General features: G+C 34.3%; 2 protein-coding genes across 6 annotated transcripts in view; one reads left to right on the top strand and one right to left on the bottom strand.

Annotated features, from left to right (window-relative positions):
* Positions 1 to 1939: 1939 nt before the first annotated feature.
* Positions 1940 to 20070, top strand: LOC136838757 (sodium/potassium-transporting ATPase subunit beta-2-like). Of its 4 annotated transcripts, none has more exons than XM_067104230.1 (8): positions 1940 to 2501; positions 8317 to 8406; positions 10719 to 10835; positions 12255 to 12433; positions 12665 to 12784; positions 12956 to 13130; positions 13774 to 13924; positions 19812 to 20070. In XM_067104230.1, exons 1-7 carry the CDS (start codon positions 2453 to 2455, stop codon positions 13887 to 13889), a joined length of 846 nt encoding a protein of 281 aa, XP_066960331.1. In that variant the 5' UTR covers positions 1940 to 2452; the 3' UTR covers positions 13890 to 13924; positions 19812 to 20070. The 4 variants fall into 4 exon arrangements, with proteins under 4 accessions (XP_066960331.1, XP_066960332.1, XP_066960333.1 ...); XM_067104231.1 differs by having other exon boundaries at positions 2159 to 2346; XM_067104232.1 differs by lacking the exon at positions 13774 to 13924 and having other exon boundaries at positions 2309 to 2501.
* Positions 18625 to 21243, bottom strand: part of Marcal1 (SWI/SNF-related matrix-associated actin-dependent regulator of chromatin subfamily A-like protein 1) — a 98365-nt gene continuing 95746 nt past the window's right edge. For both annotated transcript variants that reach the window (XM_067104227.1, XM_067104228.1), the window contains exon 14: positions 18625 to 20873. In XM_067104227.1, the coding sequence (XP_066960328.1) occupies positions 20676 to 20873 (198 nt within the window). In that variant the 3' untranslated portion in view covers positions 18625 to 20675. The remainder of the gene's footprint in view (positions 20874 to 21243) is intronic.

The following is a 21243-nucleotide window of genomic DNA, read 5'->3' as shown; positions in this document are numbered from 1 at the left end:
ATTGTAGAAGGTGGCTAATTTTGCATAAACGTGCGCTGAAATACAAATTCATGTTTTCTTTTACCAAAACACAGCAAATCTTGACATGAATCAGTACCATCTAAAGCGTATCAGATTGCTTGTTCTTTCTTCTTCCGCGGAGCGAGATTAAATCAGTGTGGAGCATTGGTCATGCATGTAGCAAGGTCATTGTCTATCGCTATTCAACGTTGTACTTCTTTGATGCCTGTGTTTCATGTAGATATATTCCTAATCTTAGTGATGTTATTTTTGTCATACAACTTTCAATATCGATAGTAACAGATTTTATCTTTTTATTTTCGTATAACAGAGAAATAGGATTTTAAGTCTAAGAAGAATAAGGAAATTTTATTTGTTTCTTGAGATTATGTGTATTTTATATATATATATATATATATATATATATATATATATATATATATAGTGTGTGTGTGTATGTATGTGTATAATAGCAAAAGGCAAACCTCAAATCTATATCTCAAATTATATCTCTAGAATATACCTGTTATATATATATGGGGAAAATGTGCATATGTTATTCTGAGTACAGTATTGCATTTCTCCAGTAAAGGAAAAATTACATGTAGGTTCAACATAACTCCTGTATTTTTCAAAAGAAGGAGAACAAATACACAACTTTTATCACGATATGCCTTTCACCTCGCATTACGACCATCATTTTGCAATACCTCCTTACCTGGCTTAACCATTTACCAGCACCTTATTGGCGTCTAAGATATATAATACATGCCATCCACGTCACTGGGGAATCTGACGGGAATTTCGCCGAAGTAATGACTCGCAGATGTTCTTACTTATCCGAGTCACTTAAATGTGTTAGTAATATTATTTGCTGTCTAGCCTATTAATTTTGTTGAGTTTCGGTAAAAGGTGTTGGAATTCTCTGCATGCAGGTAGTTGTTTATTTTTCTTATGTTTTACTTTATAATGTAATGGTCTTATTATCCTAAGCTTGGTTCCTTTGCTTAATTATTTATTTTCAGGGTTCCTTTTGTCAGGTATTTGTAATTTGGAAATTATTGGCCATTTAAGCATATTCATTTGCTTGATTCTACTTCGAGTTATTGGTTTCTGCCAGGTGTCCCAGTGGGCTGTCGTACAAGTGTTTATTTTTAATTTTGCCCTTTTGCAGCATTTTATTTTTGGCAATATGTATACTGTATAATTTTATATATATATATATATATATATATATATATATATATATATATATATATATATATATATATATATATATATATATATATATATATATATATATATATATATATATATAATAAAAAAAGGCAAGATGAAACAGGGTAAATAATTAAGAAATTAAAGACCTCCAATTAAAAAAATTTATGAAGCATAAGCTTTAGTAATTCAGGGAATTAGGGCCTTGGAAACATAAACATCATGATGACGGTGATAAAATTTCAGGTCGGGATTTTTTTAAAGTGCTGGAAGAAAGAGCTGTTTCGGGAACTTGTTTTTTAACAATTTTCTAAAAGCATATTTTTTTGTTACTTGACAGTTTCAGATAGCTTATTCAGCAAACCCCTGTTAAAAAGAAACAGCACCAAGTAATGTTAGTAATAAAACTAGTTACTTCACCTGTCCATTGTGAAGCTGCACGGGAATTGTATGCTACTGTATGAGGCTGAGGTTGGAGTGTTTTGGGGCCAAAGATTAAAACAGCTTGGTATATGTGAAGTTACATGGCAGTCAATTTTTTGTGGCCACTGAACTCTTCAATAAATTGACTGAATTCCAATCACAAGAAAGTCGCATGTTACAGAAAGTAAGAGTATAAGGGTTCATACCAACGTTAAGTACGCACTGACACCGCCCCAAGGACAGTTTTGAGATACAGGTTTTGGAGTTGCCAGGTATGTTTTTTTAACGGAAAAACCTTAGTCTTATCGCGTGATAATGCGTGCAGCGTATGCCTGTTGATATTGGAGAAGATAATAAATTACTTGACAAGATATGAGTATAAAAACGTGTTAGTTGTTAAGTTTCAACATTGGTGTGATGTCCACTAATGCACGATTTTAATTTTCATCAGACATGTTGCCAACTGCCCTGGTTTTGAGTTGCTATATACAGTCTATATGGGACTTGTTCTCGTTGCGTGAAATTTGCGAAGTTCACGACAGTAGTATATTGTTATGGCGTTTGACATTTCAGAATGTTTCTAAAGTATAAACTAATTCTTATGAAGCAAATGCCAGCTCAGTTTACACGAAGTGTCAACTGACTACACGTGATGTCCATTAGAGATGTTTCAAGTTTTGCGTCTCCTTCTCATCTTAGTGTACGGTACGTTTAGGCTTAGAGCCTGCGGAGTCAGCCTATTGTGAGGACTACCAGTGTCTTGAAACTTTGGATGAGCCAAAACAAGTGACAGGTATTTTTCGAACACAAGATGGGCATCTTAGATAAGACGGTGTGCGGTCTTCGAGGCTGGACTGTTTGTAAGTGAGAAGTGGTTATAAGATGAAATTTTGATTGAAACTTTTTTTAATAATAGTGTATTGCTCTGTATCGGTTTTATTTCTGCTGTTAACGTGCATATAATTTCACGCCAATAGTTTTAGTGTCTGAGCGGAGGCAGTCTAATTTTGTCTCCGATAAAGTGCGTCATGTTTGGATTTTTGGTCTGGTTAAACTAAGGTATACTTAATTGTGTAACGAATATTTTGTTTCACTCATCAATTCTAGAGACTTTTGTAAAAGTGCTTAGTGTCGTGAATAGCGTTTAACTCTTTAAAATTTTTATTTGGGAACGGAATTTTACTCTACGAAAGACAAGCTATCAAACGTTGTAAACCTGACAGACTTTACAGACTTCCACTAGAGAGGGAAAGTGACTAGGTTTATGGCCGATTTTTTCCTTTGAATTGAATTGTTCACATAACCACTCTTCCATCTGTTTTCTGCGCATGTGCAGCCCTCAAGGACAGCTTATGCCTGCGATTGCCTTATTTCGAAGGATCCTGAACCCATTGTTCTCTCTCTCTCTCTCTCTCTCTCTCTCTCTCTCTCTCTCTCTCTCTCTCTCTCTCTCTCTCTCGTTACCATGGCGTCATTCGCTTTATATTTCTCATCATTAACTTGTGTTTATTTTTGGAGAACATTATATATATATTTAATAATATTCATGAAAAACCTATTTTTCCTTATTGTAACTTTTTGAATAAACTTGTCTGCAGTTTCATCTTTTCACATGGGAAAATTGTCTGAATAATATAGGTGCATTACATTCAAATGTTCCTTTTCGTGTACCGTTGCATCATGGATCCATAAACCTTTATATATCCGGTCTCCTGAGTGTGCGTATACTTTCTGTTATTATAATGCAGGTTGCCTTTTACATAAATTAGTTTGGTTTTGCAATCTTTATCGCGATGTACACCATAACACCTAAGTTGGATAACCGTTACAAATACTGTTACAGTAGTTTATTCCTGTGATTGCATGGTCGTGCACACGAGTTTTTAACGCTTTCAGCTTTGAGCATTTCTCTCAAATGAATGCATTTCTTGGGTGATAGTATAATATTTTCACTACATAATGTTTGACCTGTCATATAGGCTATAGGTGATCAACAATCAGCAACGGTTTTTTACTGCTTACTCTTTCATTTATATTGTTTGCTGTTTAGATGTAAACTACTTTGTTTAATTCTGACGAGGTTAATACGCATTCTATGTTATCTTTGCCTTTTTTGTCTATCAAACTTCTTGTGTTCATATGCTTTCCTCATTGGTCTATATCTCCGGTGTTGAGCATAAAGTAACACTGAAAAAGAAAGAAAGAAAAATATCACTCATTATCCGTGCCAAGCCGCGTATTTTAATAGATTATTAGCAAAATTTATGCTCATTGTTAATATACGTATGCGCCTGCCTGAAATAGGTGACGCGAACGGGTTGCTAATTTCTTACCCCTTGACGATGTCATGAGGAGTGTATAATCGTCTTTATTACTCTCTCTCTCTCTCTCTCTCTCTCTCTCTCTCTCTCTCTCTCTCTCTCTCTCTCTCTCTCTCTCTCTCTCTCTCTCTCTCTCGATGTGCATTCCGTCTCACAACCGCTCCATCCTCCAGTGTATGTCATCCGCGGTCTAGAAAGATGACCGTGATGTCATCTAAATAGCAAACATATTTCGGACCGGAAGTGATAATGCCAGCGATAACTTTATTGAACAGCACTCGTACTAAGCAACCTGCCAGCCTCCATATCTTTATGATTTGAAAGAAAAAGAAACGTTTAGCTTTTGTCGATGGATATGACTTTGCTCCATAACCTTCGCACACAGTTGTCTCCCTTAAGAGAAAAGAAATGTTTCCCGTTATATTTCCTCAATTATAATGATCCTCCCCCACACACTTCCCCACCCCCCTCTTTAAGGGTGTTTGACCGAGCAACATGCTAGGTAATTGTATCAGGTTCATGAAGTGTACCCAGAAGTATAATAATGATTATATATATATTGAATTGGAATTGGTTTTAGCAGGTAGTCATCAATACATTACCCACCTCAATTTGGGCGGAAGCCGAACACCTGTCTGAGTGGTGTATTCCACTCACAGGTTAGCCAAACCTGTTTCTTCCAATCTTTCAGGTTTTTAGTATCTCCCGCCCTGCGACTTTTTCTTTTGTGGGTTGGGGTGGGAGCGGGTGGGGTTTCAAACAATACACCCAACTTGTTACGATTTTGAAGTTGCCCTTTAAAGGACTATAAATCCCGTCTTGTCGGCCTCGTTAAAAAAATAATGATTAAAAAAAGAGGGTTCAATGATTCAGTGTCGTGTTACGTCGGTACATTTGTATTTTATGCGATTTAGTGTGGACTTCTTGCCTGCCCAAGCAAAAGCCCATTGCTGACGTAAGACCACTTTTAACAACAACAGGTGTGGAAGGTCGTGGATAAATCATTACATAGCATAAATTCTGCCTTCGAGTTGTGATAATTTAACTAGAATACACTTTTCGGATTGAAAGTTTGATTTGAATCTGTACACACGTGTTTGTGATCACTTATCTAACGTGGAGTGGGATACACACTAAAAAGGCCTGTGTCATGTACTTGGGACAAGTCACTGTATTTGCGCTCATTCTCTTAGACTTTGTCCGTTTCAGACAGAGTTGCCTAAGTAGCTATGTAACAGCATAGAATGTGCTTCTTTTATTATCTGTAATTAATTTATCTTCGATTTAAATAGCCCAGACTTTCATATATTGTTCCTGCTTTCCGTAGAAAGCTTCCTCTACTCTTTCAGTTTAATAGATAAGAAATGCAGTCATTTGTGACAACTTCCGTTAAAGATCATTTAAGGTTGTTGATATGCGTGTGTATGTGTGTTTCGCCGAGTCTGAAATTTTTATCATTTTGAAAGGTATTTGAATATATGAATATTATATGGATATTACATAGTTTTAACCGAGATTCCTCTGTCTTTAAAGCAGTCATATGGTTTTGGATTTAGTTATTGGCTTTTTTCATTTAGATCACTGTGTTCTTATTCATGAAAGCAACTCACGTTATTTTTTTTAATGGGCTTCACAGTTGGCAAGTAATGATACATTATTTCCAACAATTTATTATGATGGCGGTAATTGCACTGTTTCTGCTTTAACTTCGATTGACTCCTGCTTCATTGGGAAGCCACAGCCCTCTCTCTTTCTCATATATATATATATATATATATATATATATATATATATATATATATATATATATATATCTTTGCTGAATTTCATATACTAGTCTTGTAATATTTACACATTGTAATTTTATTTTTCAGACTTTTTTGAGGAAAGTTTACAAATTATTTGTATTTAACTTTGGGTGCTATTATTGGTCTGGTATCACCTATTTCGTTACTTGTGTTTGGATGCTGAAAGTTGTTAAATTAACATTTTCTATTCGAGTAGATGGAATTAAATCCCCTGTAGGAGGTTAGTGCCGTTAATGCACTTCACAGTACACTATAGGCATTACTTAAAAGTTCTTTGTAGCATCCCTTCTGCCCTAGTTACAGCCCATTTAATTCCTTTTACTGTATGTCCGTTCATATTTATTTTCCATCTTACTTTCCACCCGCTCTTAACAACTGATTTATAGCGCAGCTGCGAGGTTTTCCTCCTGTTACACCTTCCAAACCTTTTTACTGTCCATTTCTGTTTCAGCGCTGAATGACTTCATAGGTCCCAGCGCTTGGCCTTTGGCCTAAATTATATATTCTATGGAATGAAAACTGGTTCCAAAATTATATGATGTGGTTTTGCATTTCTTAACTTTGTAATTTTCTCCAAGCTTTTGAATCTTGCCAAGCCTCATCATTCCCTCCCAAGCCTTAGAATTCACCAAAATCAGTCATTCTCTCCAAACATCATAATTCACCAAGTTGTGCAGTTCGCTACCAAGCGTTTGGGTTCGCCAAGCCTTGTAATTCTCTCTCTGTCTTTTGAATTTGTCAGTTTGTAATTCTTTAACAAGTTTGTAAATATGCCAAGCTTTCTCGATTTCTCCAAAGCTATTGAATTTACCTACTTTCTTGCCAAAGCTTTTTAAATCGTCAGCTTTGTCAGTCACCCAAGCCTTTGAATGTGTAGTTATCTCCCAAGCTGTAATTCTCTCTTAAGCTTTTGAATTTACCAGCTTTGCAATTTTCTCTCAAGCTTTTGAATTCACCACTTTGTAATTTTCTCTCAGTAATTTGAATTCGCTAACTTTTCCATTCTCCCAGTCTTTTGAAGTTATCAAACTCTCTCTCAAAGTCTTAAATTCATGAAAAATCTAATCCTTTGAATTTTTCAAATGTGTAATTCTCTAAAACTTCTGAATTATCCAGTTGTACGTGTCATCCACAAGCTTTTAAATTTGCCAAACTTTTAGTTTCTCTGCCAAGATTATGAATTTCTCCTATCTCTGAAGCTTTTAGAGTGCCCCAGTTTTTGTAGTACTCTCAGGCTTTTGATTTTGCATTGCTTTTTTTTTTTTTCCCCAAGCTTTGGAATTTGAAAATTTTGTCATTCTCAAGCATATGAATTCATCAACATTATAATTTTCTCCCAGGCTTTTGCATTTTCCTAAATTTTTCACTCTCCCCTGCGCTCTTGAATTTACCACCTTTGTCATTGTCTCAAGCTTATGAATTCACCAACTTTTGTAATTCCATCCTCAGCTTTGAATTTGTCAACTGTGCAATTCTCACCAAGGGTTTTGAATTTGCAATATAATTATTTCCCAAGATTTTGATTTTGCCTGGCTTTCTAATTCTCTCTCCCTAGCTTTTGAATTTACCAACTGTAGTTTTTTCCCAAATTTTGAATTTGCCTTAGGTTTGTAATTAATTCACCAAGATTTGTAATTCCCAAGCTTTTGAATTTGTCATTCTGTAACCTTCTCCCAAACTTTTAGATTATCGTGTCTATTGTATAGTGTTGTGTTTGTTTCCGATGGGCTTTGCAGGTTTGTAAGAAATAATTTATTATTTCTATCATAAGTATGAAGACAGTAATTTGACCATTTTGCTTTAAGTTTTGACTGACTTTGTGAAGTTGGGAGGTCAGAGCTCTCTCTCTCTCTCTCTCTCTCTCTCAGTATAACTGCAAAATTTTCAAGGGGTGCTTGGAGCAGGTATTCTTCTCTTGTTTCTGAAATTATACATGCCGGTCTCTGCTATAGACTGTAAAAATCCCAATATTCTTTGCTGGTATTGAAAACTCCATCCATCTGGAAATTGCCTTTTCTTTTTCCTTTGACAGGGCTATAATTTTATCTCATAAGTAACATTTTACACAGATAAGACATAATGGTTGCATACTGTTGGTCTGGCTTTTTTTTTTTTTTTTTTTTTTTTTTTTTGTCAGATACAGGACATGTTCGACTGACGTGGGACTGATTTAGTAGAAAACGAACTTCCAAAACATAACTTGTTGAAAGGTAATTTAGATAAAGCTAATCCAGTATAATCGGACAAAAAAAAAATCATGCTGATCTGCAGTTTTATGCTTCTCTATAAAATTTTACCAATAAAATGATATAATCCCAAATCTAGCTTTGTCCAGCTAAATGAACAAGAAAGGGTTGCAATATCCAAGAGAGGAATACTGGCTACAAACACCTCTTGCAAATCTTTGAGTGGTATTGAGAGAGAGAGATGGCTATACATATTTATTTTTAGAGAGAGAGAGAGTTGGGGGTGGCAGTGACTAACATACTTGTGTATTTTTTTTATCCTGTTCAAGTCTTGAAAATCTCACAAATTTCATGTTTCAGTAAAATTGGGACTGGTGTGCATCGCATTTATTGTGTTGATTTCCTGTGTAGCTAGTATTAAAGATGGTGCCCACGAATCCGCTGAGCCAGGTATGTTACATCAGTGTATTTGCAGTAGTAGTAGATCTGTGTCACTTAGAACATTAGATTTATTTATTACAGTGCAGGCAATCAATTATTTAAGTCCTTTAAAAATGTCCAGCCTCTGCTCAGGAACTTTCAATATATTTTGACAGTGCTTTAGTTTCAGTAGCTGCAGTCTCCCAAATGGACAGATTCAAATTGAGATTGAGCTGACAATAATGGTTTCTGGTAAATAAAACACTTCTGTGGTCTGGAAAGAACACTAATAATTTCTCAGTAAAATAGGTATACTTTTTATGGATACAACACTGTCAAAGTGTTGCAGCATAATTGGTCTATTATCCTATGCTTATTGATAATTTATTTATTTTTTTATTACTCCTCAAGCTTATTTTCATTGCACGTAAGATAATAGTTATAAATTACTTCTTGTGTTCTTTCATCCATGGTAATGTTTAATTTTGTAAAGCTTTGCAAACCTATTCTGTGGAAAAATAAAATACCTATAGATCTTTTTAAGCCTATTAATAACAAGTACAAGACAAGATAAAATTGATTATTTAAGTGCTTGATAATATAAAGCTGCAGTAAATGTAGAGAACTAGATTGCTTTGTATAATGCCATACAATTTATTAGTTATCACCTGTGTTTCATGCATTTTCCCAAATTATTTTATACATAAAAGTAATTTAATTTTTCAAACAAGTAATAATTACTGGTAAAAATATTGTAAATAAATTAACATTTCAACATATATATTACCCTAGAAGTTGCTTCATTTCTATCCTTTTTGGCATTTTTGAGAGTTTAAACAACTTCTTTTGCTCCCAAGGGCCTAACCCTGTGTTAACCTGTATCACTGCCAAAGTATTCATCTCATTTTCTGTTAAAGTCATCATTCTTCAAACTTTGCTCTGGCTATTCTGACTATAAAGAGAGCATTCTAAGCCTACTTGAAGTGTTACTCTGAAGTAACTCCTTGAAACTAATACCTCATCTTTTAGAGAGATGTAACAAACCAGCTTTATCCTTTACAAAAAGTTTCATCTTCTCTTTTATGAAAACCTAAAAAAAAAAGAAGAAAAAAAAAAAGTTGCCATATTTGGCTTATCCATCTTGCCCAACTTGATGGTGTTATGTCTTTACAATATTTGACTTGTCCATCTCATCAGAGTTGATGGCGTTACATCTCTATTTCGAAGGTACTACTCTTGTCCTAGTCATTTTGCTGGTTTCTTTCTTATTTACTTTATAGATAAAGGTAATAATTCAATGAATATGAGGGAATAGAATGTCTAAATTCAGGAGACAGTAGCAGACAGCAGAAATTAATTTGCTCTATTGGAAAAGATGATAAATAAATAAAGGGAATAGAAAATGAAACTAATGTGCCTGAATTCAGGAGACTTCAGCCAGCAAAAAGCAGTAATGAATTTGCTCCTCATTTAAACAATTTAGTTTTAACCAAAATAAAACTTAGCAAACTGAGTGGTATATACTATTAAACCTTATACTAGAAAATGAAACACTGTTTGCAGCAGCTGCCTGTGTAGTGTTGCAAGCAAAACCAGCTACATCAGGTAAAGTAGAGTGCAGGGATGTTTGCTTGCAGTCTTATGCACTCTATAGTTTCTGCATGTGCTTCCTTTAGCAGCTTTGTCAAATTTATGTGGGACATAACCTACTTTGTATGGAGCATTGTTTTTAAATCTGTGGAGGACCTTCATACATCTCCTGGAGGAGTTAACTCTAAGGCTGATGTTAGAGAATGACCCATTTCTTGTATTTCCAGCTTGGATTCACCATAACTCCATGCTCTTATAGGTGTAACTCTGGAAAGTGCTCTTGAGAGTTCTGTTGCATGCTGCCTTAACTCTTTTGGCATCATAGTGCACACTAAGCCTTACCAACAAATACGCAGTGGAAGTTGCAGACTTGAGGGAAAACAAGTTTGATCAGCCCCCTGTAGTGTCACTCTTAATATAGTAATGTGAAATGCCATACCTTCCTGTGCGTTATATGGTTTATTGGACGGGGCACAAGTTATTGCTTTAGAATAGAAGTCTGTTGGCTCACTTCACTTGCAGTAACAACCTGATTTGGGCAGTAAATCATGTCTGATTCTCTCCATTAAAGAGTATTTTAGGAGCTTCTTCTTGTCTAAATTTTTGGAGTAATTTTAATACAAGTATCAGATGAGATGAAGCCCTATCAATCCTTTTTATGATATCCTCACTCTCCCCTCAGAGACTACTTAATCTGTCTTTTAGTACATTTGTTCATCATTCATCAGCATTTATGCCAATTTATCTTCCAGGATTAAGGTATGAACCAGATCTTGGGCCTGATGTTATCATTCACTACAGGGAATCCATTTCATCCCACGGACCAGGAGATAATCAAGTAGTAAATAGACTGAAACGTTTTATGAAAGGTAAGTTACAGTTTTATGAAAGAATAAAATTTGGTGAAAGGTAAGTTACAGTTTTATGAAAGAATAAAATTTGGTGAAAGGAGGTTAACTGAAGGTGTGGATCAAGATTATACAGTAATTTCTCGAGATAAATTGGTTCGGAAATGTCTTGGGTCTGTCTGAGATATTAAGTTTTCTAAATTCCCAAAGGTGTTATCAAAGTGATAAATTCTCTGGAAAATCTGCACAAACATCTCTGGAGTGGCCAGTTTGTATGCATTATTAGCCAATAGAGATGATAGAACATCACTTATAGGTTACAGAAATATGCTAGACAACCTTTACCTGATGTAAGTACAGTATTACGTTATTCTTGCTCTTCCTCCTCCTCATATCACCTTCATCCATCATTCATCTTAAGAGATTTATACTTCTTGAGTTACAAGCTACAACAGCATGCCTCATTTGAATGGATAGTTGGTCTGTACCTTTAAGGGAAATAACACTGTTAAAACCCTCCAATTAACATGATTTCAAACCCATTACAGTACTTTAATTGGAGGGTTTTAACATATACTTACTGGACCCATGAGATTGTTCTTGGGTACTATTTTCTCTACTTACTCTTGCCCTTGGATACTTGGTTCTTGACTTACAGTATTCTGTCCCCAGTTCTCTTCTAGACCCATCAACCCTTTGCAGGGACTATATCTTCTGGCCTTCCTGCCAATGTAGTGAGTTAGGCTGATTACAATGAATGGATTTGTCATGAAAAAATGAAGCTTTTATGAAATTAAACTTATTTTTTATACAAATCCTTTAATCACAAAACAAATGTCCACTCCTTATCCCCTTGTTCCAGCTGTGTAACAAGCTTTCAAGTGAAAGAATGAGGACAAGGGTTCCCAACTACCAGAGGGTCAAAGACATGCCTGCTTCAGCAGTCACTTTTTGTTAAATTACTACATCTGTCTTGAAGACTTTAGTAGTTATGTACCTAGGTGACTTTGATATTGCAAATTAAGATTCATTATGATTGATGGGTTTGTGTCAAAAGTTTGTTTTGTTTTTCAAAATTCCGTATTTTGTATAATCAACCCTTTCAGCTTTTAGTGGCATAAAATTGCTTTATGCAGTTCTCAATCATTGAGATTTCAGTGACAAAACTTCATCATCTATAGAAATATTGGTAACTTTATGAAAAATATTTTTATGCATACACACCTTGTTTTGGGAAGTTCTAATCAAAATAGCTATTATGATAAATCACTAATTACTCAAAGTGAATTGTTGCAAAGTGAGTGCTAGATGCAAGGTGAATGCAGCAGACAAAATTAGCATGTGGGCAAAATAATGTTAATTCATTGAATCTAGATAATTGGCAGTTACAAGTGTTTTGTCATATAGTAATCTTTAATGACTGTTCCTTTTTGCATATAGATTATGACCTTCATAATCATTCCAAATCAAACCTCCGGGAGTGTGGGCCTGACAACTACCCAGATGCTTCTGCTGACATCTTTTGTGTTTTCAAGGATGAATGGATAAATAATGCGTGTAACGAAGAAATGAGCTTCGGCTATCCTAGGCATCCTTGTATCTTTCTTCTTTTAAATAAGGTAATGATATTAATTTGGTGCCTAACTAAACATACTTCATGTAAATCCTGTAATTTATGTTATATGTCAAGTCAGTTTCATAAAAAGATGTATTAATGTTCACTGTCATGTATTGCTTTCTGATAAAGTGTGATACAAAAGTAGTTAGTAGCCTATGGTCCATAGAATAAATCATACCCACACATGCATGTAAACGTTCTCATAGGCATGATAATTATGTTTCATTTGTAGGTGGAAAACTGGGTACCAGTAACTTATCAGTCTTTAGATGAATTGCCACAATCTATGCCAGTTGACCTCCGAAATCATATTGCAGAAGTAACAGAGAACAATGATGGGAAAGTACCAGAGGTAGGTGTCATGTTTGTACCGGTAAACTCATGATGTTAAATGTGTTTTTTAAATCTAGTCCTGTTTTTAGATAAGCAGTGTCTAGTGTTTGTCATATTTTTATGGGTCAGTTCTTAATGTTATACATGTATTGTATCTTTTTCCTTGAGCAAACTGAATTATTTTCTTTAGTTGGTATGGATACACTGTGAAGGACAGGCTCCAGTTGATGTGGAAAACCTAGGTGTAATCAAGTACTACAGCCCCTGGAATGATTGGCATGGCATACCAGCATATTATTTTCCATATAAAGATAATCCTGATTACATGACTCCAGTGCTTCAGATACAGCTAGATAAACCTCAAAGTAAGAACTTTTTCATTTCTATTCATAAATGTTTTGGTAGTTTAGAAACTTAAAAGTGGCTTCTGTACTTGGAAAATTTTTTGTTGTCATCTACAAATAACCAACAGGTTGTATAATCTTGCTGTAAGTTACATTAATGACATTCTTTTTATTCACAAATTTTGCTTTGCAGAATTTTCTGGCTAAAGACCCCTTATGTCACCCTGCCAAAGTCACAGTGTATTAGTAAACCTGTTTGTTATTAATGAGTGTACAATTCTATGGGCTTTGTTGTAGATGGTTATTTGTTTAAGTTTTTTTTGGGATGCTCTACCTTCTAAAATGAATTATTCTTGAGCACAGATGTTATTGTTATCCTGCTTTTCAATGTGTAGTTTATTATGCTATATACGAACATTGATTCACAGGGGAAACATTTCTGTTTTGATAGACATTAGGTGTAAGGTTAAAGCAAACATCATTATGGCATGTTAGATTTCCTTATTTTTTAAAACATTTGGTAAACATACTTGAAAATAGACTTGATTGGATGTTGATCATGTGTTTAGCAGATATGCATTGAAGGTGATGGTTTTAGTATTATAAATGAATTGCAGTAATGAGTACTGAATTGCTAGAAGGCCACGTTTTTCTTTTTTTGCAGGCGATATACTCATTCATTTGGAATGCACTGCTTGGGCAAAAAATCTCAATCACAAAACAAGTGCTGGGTATGATTTGATAGCCATTCAAATACTAGGAAGTACAGCAAAGAAGTGAGATGAAGCTCAAGTATATAAGGAAAGAATGAAAAGGTAAATTTATAGTTTTTTAACATTTGTTGAACTTTTAAGGGAAGAATGAAATAGAATGAGTGATTGTCTGGATATTTAAGTTAACTTTTTTGAAAATACTCTACTACCTTTCTAAACTCAAGTTAATTGCTATGAAAGTTATGATACAATACTTTAATTAAGAGAAAGAGTTACTGTAATGCCTTATTTACTGTTGGATATGCATTGAATACATCTCAAGTATAGAGCCCAATCTGTACTTGAAAAAATTGTGACATAGCCTGAAGTATGAACACTGTAATGTACAGAAAAAATAAAATGCAGATAAAATATTAGGTATAGAATTGTATTTACTATAGTACAAGGCTTACTTACGGCCATCATACATTGTAGGTGACTAATCCAGAAATGATTGTGGATGAATGAATGGTCTTATACACATTTATTTCTTAGGTGTGTTACCAGGATTGTAATTCACAAACCAAAGTAGTCACTGTCATGTAACACATGATGATAATCCAAGAAACATTCATAGTCAGTGGTGGGTTTTGTGAGGTAAAACTGCTTCACAAAAAATATCAAACATAATACAGTGTGAACAATGGAATCAGAGCAGAATTACAACACGTGAAAAAGATCGCATTAATGCGACTAATGCTAAGAAAGCTTCCAGATTTTAAATATACTGTAATAGAAAAACACAATGTAAAAGTGGCAATGCTTTTATGTACTAATTTTCTGCCTAATAACTAAAAATTAAGAAAATTAAAATGGCTAATGGTAGATATTAGTAGGTAAAGAAAGACAGAAAGTGTCAATTCTGCACAGTCATTGTGAACCCACCATTGATTTTACATTTGCGGTAAAACAGGAGTGCTTACTTTGTGGCATTTACTATTTATTCTTCTCAGTATAATATAGTGAGAGATTATTGTAAATGATCCTGAAAGTATCTTTTGCCCATGCTAGCTTGTCAGGTAGGGCTGAACAGTAGTTGGAAGCTTGTGATTGAGGCTTGGCTGGAAGTACTTGGTCAGATACCACAGTGCACTTCCCTGGAGTGTATCTGAGGATTGGAGTAGGCACTCATTGTTCCCCCATTTCTCTCTCTTTGGTACAGTACTTCTGTTGACATATATTAAATGGACTTAATACAGTAATGTAGTGTAACACATATATATATATATATATATATATATATATATATATATATATATATATATATATATACATACATACATATATATATATATATATATATATATATATATATATATATATATATATATATATATATATATATATATATATATATATATATATATATATATATATTTTCAGTCTATATATGTTTGCATACTTACATGATATGTAGAGAGAGAGAGAAGCACAGTAAACACTTAAGTGTTTTGTAACTTAGGTACTGTATTCTGAATTACAGAGACATAAAGAAGTTTATGGTCTTTTTTATATTGCTTTAGTTTTATGTGCTTTACACATGTAAGCATAAGTAGATTGAACTACTGCAATCAGCTAAGTTTTTGTTAAGCTTCGCTGTACATTGTATTTTTTAGAAGGAACACATCTTTTAGATATACCTCTGAAATTGAATAGGTAAATTATGTAATATTTTAAACTGAATGATAATCATAAATGTTGGTTAGGATAGGCTATTATTTATTCATATATATGAATTGCTGTATACTATAAGCAATGCAAGTTGGCTCCAGAGTATCTCTTAGGCTATATGTACTTTGTCCACTAAGTTGCAGTGCCACTATTATTCAAGAGCCAGTTCATGACATGTAGTGTATTGATCATTTATTGTAAAATTTACGACCATTTAGATTTGGTGCGTTTGTTTCTTAAGGTATTACTGGTGATAAAGTACTACTCAGTTGATGGATATTTTTTTGTGGTAGGGGAAAGGGTAAGCAAGGTTATAACCATTTGCCTTTAGATCTCAGATAATGGAACGTCAAAATCCATGTGCTATAGGAGCTTACATAACAGTCCAAAACTAATTACTGTCTGGAGTGGGAACTTTACATGCCAAACTGTCTCAGGGTTTGGTGAGTTTCACTGAAGAATTAGGCATCACCAGCTTAGATGATGTGGAGTAAGTTACCACTAAACTTTGATTAGTTTTTAGTTCATAAGATAGTTTTATTGTACTGGCCTAATTATGTGTTCACAACTGTTTTGAAAGCTTTAGTCATCACTTCAGAAATCTGAAAAATAGTTGGCTTCTTGTCCAGGATCACATTACCATACTAATAACTGGAAGTCACTGAAGTATAAAAATGTACTATCAGTAGCTTGCCGTTGAGGTAAAGTTATGTCTGCTTCCAGCAACTTGGTCTCTGTTGTGCACCTTCTGGGCTGATCTCTGTTGTGCACCTTCTGGGCTGAAGATGGAAGAGAGGTCCAGTTAGTGTCCCAGTGTCTGCAGATAGGAGCCTACTAGCACTCCTAAGCACATTAGTGTCAACCATGTTGCTGCAGGTGTTAGTTTGGATGAACATGGGGAATCTGGCCTCCTTCCCAGAGGGGTCATCATACTGGTCACATTCACATAGTTTACTGCCACTGTCAAATATCTTAGCAGCTGAACATTTGCCAATCTTAAAGTTGGTGAAACTAATACAGTTCTTCAATAGTTAAATGGACAGTCACTGTCCCAACTGTGAGTGCATTTGTCAGATGAAGCTGTAGTCACAGTTGGGGCATGAAAATGACAACTTGAATTGGACATGGCAAGCTGATCAATAGGCAGGTTATGCATTCGGCAGGCAGAGAAGCTGGGAGATCATTCAGTGACTGTTTGGTTGGTTGGGCTCTGCTTGACTGAGCTGCATTTGGCCACTCAGTTGCAACATTGAAGATGGGCTCCTTCACAGCTACCAAGCAATAGCAAGAGTATGCTTACAACCTGGAAAACAAAGCTGAAGACTTAGTGGACATGGCCCATCTCATTCTGTATGTTACCCCCAACGAGAAGCAAGATCACTGATCAGGCAACCTTATAACTCACAGGAGAGGAAGGGGGAATACGACTAGCTTTAGTAGCTACTACACAGATGTGGATCCTTATCAAAGAAAACATGGCCAGTCTTATCCAGTGACCTCTACAAGCCCAGGGTCCAGGTGTAGCATGCATTGAACTACCACTGTTCTGTCTGTCGAGGGGTACATACATTCATTGGCCATGAATTTAGGTGGTATGAGTGATGGGGTTGTGATGATACAAACTTCACTCATGATTTTAATAATTTATCATTTTACATGATTTTAATAATTTATCATTTTTGGAGCTATAAAAGATTCTATTCGTAAAGTCTGCAACGTGACCTCCTTGTGATTATGGTGACATGGGTTTGTTTCCTGCGACCAGACATCACAATTTCTTGCTCTTGGATCTTAAAGGCATATTAGTGACAAGCATTTCCAAAAAAGCATAAAGAATTCAAGAAGTTAAGAGGGCATTGTGGCTATTACAATTACATATGTATCTGGTAAAAGTGACCTGTAGATTCTACATATATATTTTGAATAGTTTCCAAGTTCCTGTTTTCTTGTGTGTGCAAGTGCAACAGTACTGTTGTACTGTCTGTTAATTTTAGCTGGTCATCCATGCCTACTCTTAGTTCTTGTCTGTTAATTTTAGCTGGTCATCCATGCCTACTCTTAGTTCTTGTCTGTGGTTTTTGACAGGGTTCAGCACATGTTAAAATAGCTTCAGCACTTGTTAAAACAGCTTGTAAACTAACTGTTGTACTACTTAAATAGTTGGCCATTCAAGCCCAGTTGGTTTGCTACATCTGCCATGTTCTTTTTTTTATTGATGGCTCTTATGAATGTTATACCTCTTCCTTTTTTCCTCCTTTTCATGAACAACCTTATTGTGCAGGTAATTTTACTGTTCAAAAGTCGTAGCCTTTTTGAAGGCTCAGTTTTAGTTTGTAATGGTATTAATGGAGACTTGGAAAGTTATTCCTGAATTAGCAGAAAAAACTCGGTTCTTGTCATTGCTTCAATGATTTAATTTTCCTTTTACCTTTTAATCTGATTCACCACCAAATATTATTCAGTTAGATAGAAACTGAATAAGGCAGGGGTATTAACATTTGGGCTCAAAAGTAAATAGTAATATATCCTGGAATGATTATAATATTTGGTCTTGCAATAATTTTCCCTGTATACAGTATCTTTTTGGGAGGCTTCCAAAGTGGCTTGCCTTAAATACTGATCATTGACGACTCCATCAAACTGTCATAGTCATTGCTATCTGCTTATCCAATAGAAATTACTTTGATTAATGCGTATACCCGCAACCAGTTCCTCTGCTGCTCATGTTTTTAGGTTCATGGTTAACAGTAATATTCTTTTGGGATTTTAACTTGATAACAATCCTTCCCTTGTACAGGTAATCTTTGTGAACTTATTTGAGCACTGATTACATGCTTAGTTCATTGACTGCTCATTGAACATTTTTAATAAATAACTATTGTCTCAAATTTTACAGAAGCTATATTTGGTGTTAAAACATTGTGTTTGAGCATAGACAAAAATACCTTCACAAAAATTAGTACTGTATCAGGTTCTGCAACGGACTACTGACCTTAGAAAGCAGCAGATCAATATTTTGTATTAATATTTAGTGAGCAATTTGTAGTATATATTATTAATATATTATAATATTAGGTCAATATTTCATAGTGTAAAGATATTTTTTATTTTGTAAAAATAAAGTACAACACTTTCAGTTGACAAAAATCATTTGACAAGCTAACAATAAAAAGTAAAATATTTTTATTTAAGGACACTTCTCTTTCTTTTGAAAATAATGTACAGTATATAGCTTTACCAACTAGCGCACTGATGCTAAACAGAAACTAGTAGCAAGTGGTCTGCAAGTAAATATTCCAGTCACTTATTATGAGGATGGATACCATTTTCAAGTTTGAAATATGCCACTCAGCCTGACTTTTAATATCCTCACATTTGGAAGAGGTTAAAAAATCTTGCAATTATTCACACATTACTTTTGCATAATAATCCTCTTTTCACATTATCCTTAAAATTCTACAACGAGCCTTTCAGTATAGTAATATAAAAAAGAGAAATTGTCTCACACATGTGAATGCCCCCCCAAAAAAGAGAAGCATTATACTTTGTATAGCTTAAACATGGTAAAATATATTCAGAACAATAACCTAAATAATTATTAATTTTACTACTATATACAGTGTGGAAGCTACACTAATATCCTTTCCTCACAAGGCACCATGCCTACATAGGCAAGAATAAACACAGGCACAAATGTAATCACAACTGAATATATTTTTAAAACACTGCAGTACTGTATACACTTCACTGTAAGTAGTGCTCAACCAAATTTTCGTCATTAAAAACATACAGAATAGGTATTTCATGCTTACTTACTGCACTAGTTTATTTGTTGTAGCCCACAAGTTTCAGTAATATTTCACAAGACAAACCTGCAGCTGAGTTGTCTAATACACTAACCAAGATGACTTTTGGAATAATCTGCTCAGAGTTTTGTAGCTTTGTTAATATTTCATAATGGATTACCAACTTGGCTACTTAGGACAAGTTTTAGTAAATAAATATTTGACTAGTTATCATTTACAGTGGTTACATATTGATGTACTGTATACCATTATGTATAAAAGCCTAACTTTAATAGTCAAACATTCCACTACGTGATTGTGACAGATATATTCAGTTAACTGGGTGCTGTATGTGGTAAGACAACCAAGTCTGTGTATAGAGCTGTTTTAACAATAGATGTTATTTGTGCACATAATAATTTGCATGGATTTGCCTTTATATTTAATTATCTGGTTTACCTATACTAAGTGTAATATCTTTTCTGGAATTTCAGGTTATTTGGAGTGATAGCATGCACTTGCCTGCCACCAGCCACTGTACCCTTTTCTTCTGATATAAATTGGTACTTTATTGGATGAGGAAAGAACTGTAAATATTAACATTCATACCATTTGAGTAATTTTAGTTCATCACTATCCCAGATTTTATTTCCTTAGTCTACATGTATTCATAACTAACCTGCATGCTTTAAATTTCAATATACGTTGTACTTTTGTAGATTCTTTAAAAAAATATATTTCTCATTTCTTGTTTTCCTTCTTTCTGCTCCACCCTTAAGAGTTTACAGTTAACAGGTGTAAAAATATTTATTTACTCAAAACTTTCTAGCAATTAACAAAATTTTCATGGGAAACAAGTAAGTGCACAGTATAGTTGATCCATGAATTAGTGCACCATATTCACAGAAGGAATTGCCAAAAGTTTGTATAAAAATTTACTGCAGAGCCTTGTAGCTGACATGTTCAGCACATTACAGTATAGAGGAGCTCAAGCAACTGTTTTCATTTTGAATTGTTATTAAAGTGTTTATTTGATCTAAATCTTTATCACAGCGCTTTGAAACTCATTACCGATTTTGTATTCAGAACAACAGCTTGAACTGTGTCAGTTGATAACAAATCTTTAGTATCCTTGGGTATGAATTAAAAATTTTTTTACTACTGTAATTTAGACCATCCAATTCACAAATTCTTTTTAATGTTCATAAAATATTCAAGTATCCATATAGTATGTTTCATAAAGCTTTGTGGTCATATTAAAACACATTAATAATACTGCTAATACAGTAATTAACATTTACCAAATCAGTAATGAGGAATGAAGAACGGAATTAATCAAGAGGGAAAACAAGCACAAATTAGCTGAACTTAGCTTTTTTCACTTGGGGTTCATTATTCTTGTTGTTGCCTTCTTGTTTTGACAAATACTGAAGAATACCTCCTTTCTTCTCCTTTTTGTCTGAAGGTTGAGCTTCATTTTCTAATAGTTCACTTGGAATTTCGTCATCATTTATCATCTCGACTAGATAACGTTCCAAACTCCCTTGTTCTTTATCCTGTAAACATCACAACATCTATAATACTTTGCAACTATAGTTTTACTACCATGTTATAAGAAATATTGATCTGGACAAGAATAATCCATTATGTAGCACATTTCAACTGGTAAATGTCGACTAAAACCATGAACATTTAAACTGAAGGGGTTGGATAACTAAATGATGATTATATAGGAGAAAATCCCAATGAAAATCATGTAAAGGAAAACAACAAGATTAACTTTTAAAAACACTTTGGAAATTTTAAGAATAACTTCAGTACAAGCCACTGATTTACATACACTTATTAGTGCCCACTGGCTAAGAAAGAAGATGGCAGGACTTGAAGGAATGAACAACATTCATTATGTGTGCAAGTACATGCAGA

The sequence above is a fragment of the Macrobrachium rosenbergii genome, chromosome 5, assembly GCF_040412425.1.
Source record: "Macrobrachium rosenbergii isolate ZJJX-2024 chromosome 5, ASM4041242v1, whole genome shotgun sequence".
NCBI classification, from domain to species: Eukaryota; Metazoa; Arthropoda; class Malacostraca; order Decapoda; family Palaemonidae; genus Macrobrachium; species Macrobrachium rosenbergii.
This window is presented reverse-complemented; position numbering and strand designations above follow the sequence as displayed.

Excerpts from the sequence above, each read along its gene's own strand:
- LOC136838757 (XM_067104230.1), top strand. The coding sequence starts at position 2,453 with ATGGGCATCTTAGATAAGACGGTGTGCGGTCTTCGAGGCTGGACTGTT. Across the intron at positions 2,502-8,316 it reads TCTTCGAGGCTGGACTGTTT|TAAAATTGGGACTGGTGTGC; the intron begins GTAAGTGAGAAG and ends TTCATGTTTCAG. Across the intron at positions 13,131-13,773 it reads ACAGCTAGATAAACCTCAAA|GCGATATACTCATTCATTTG; the intron begins GTAAGAACTTTT and ends CTTTTTTTGCAG.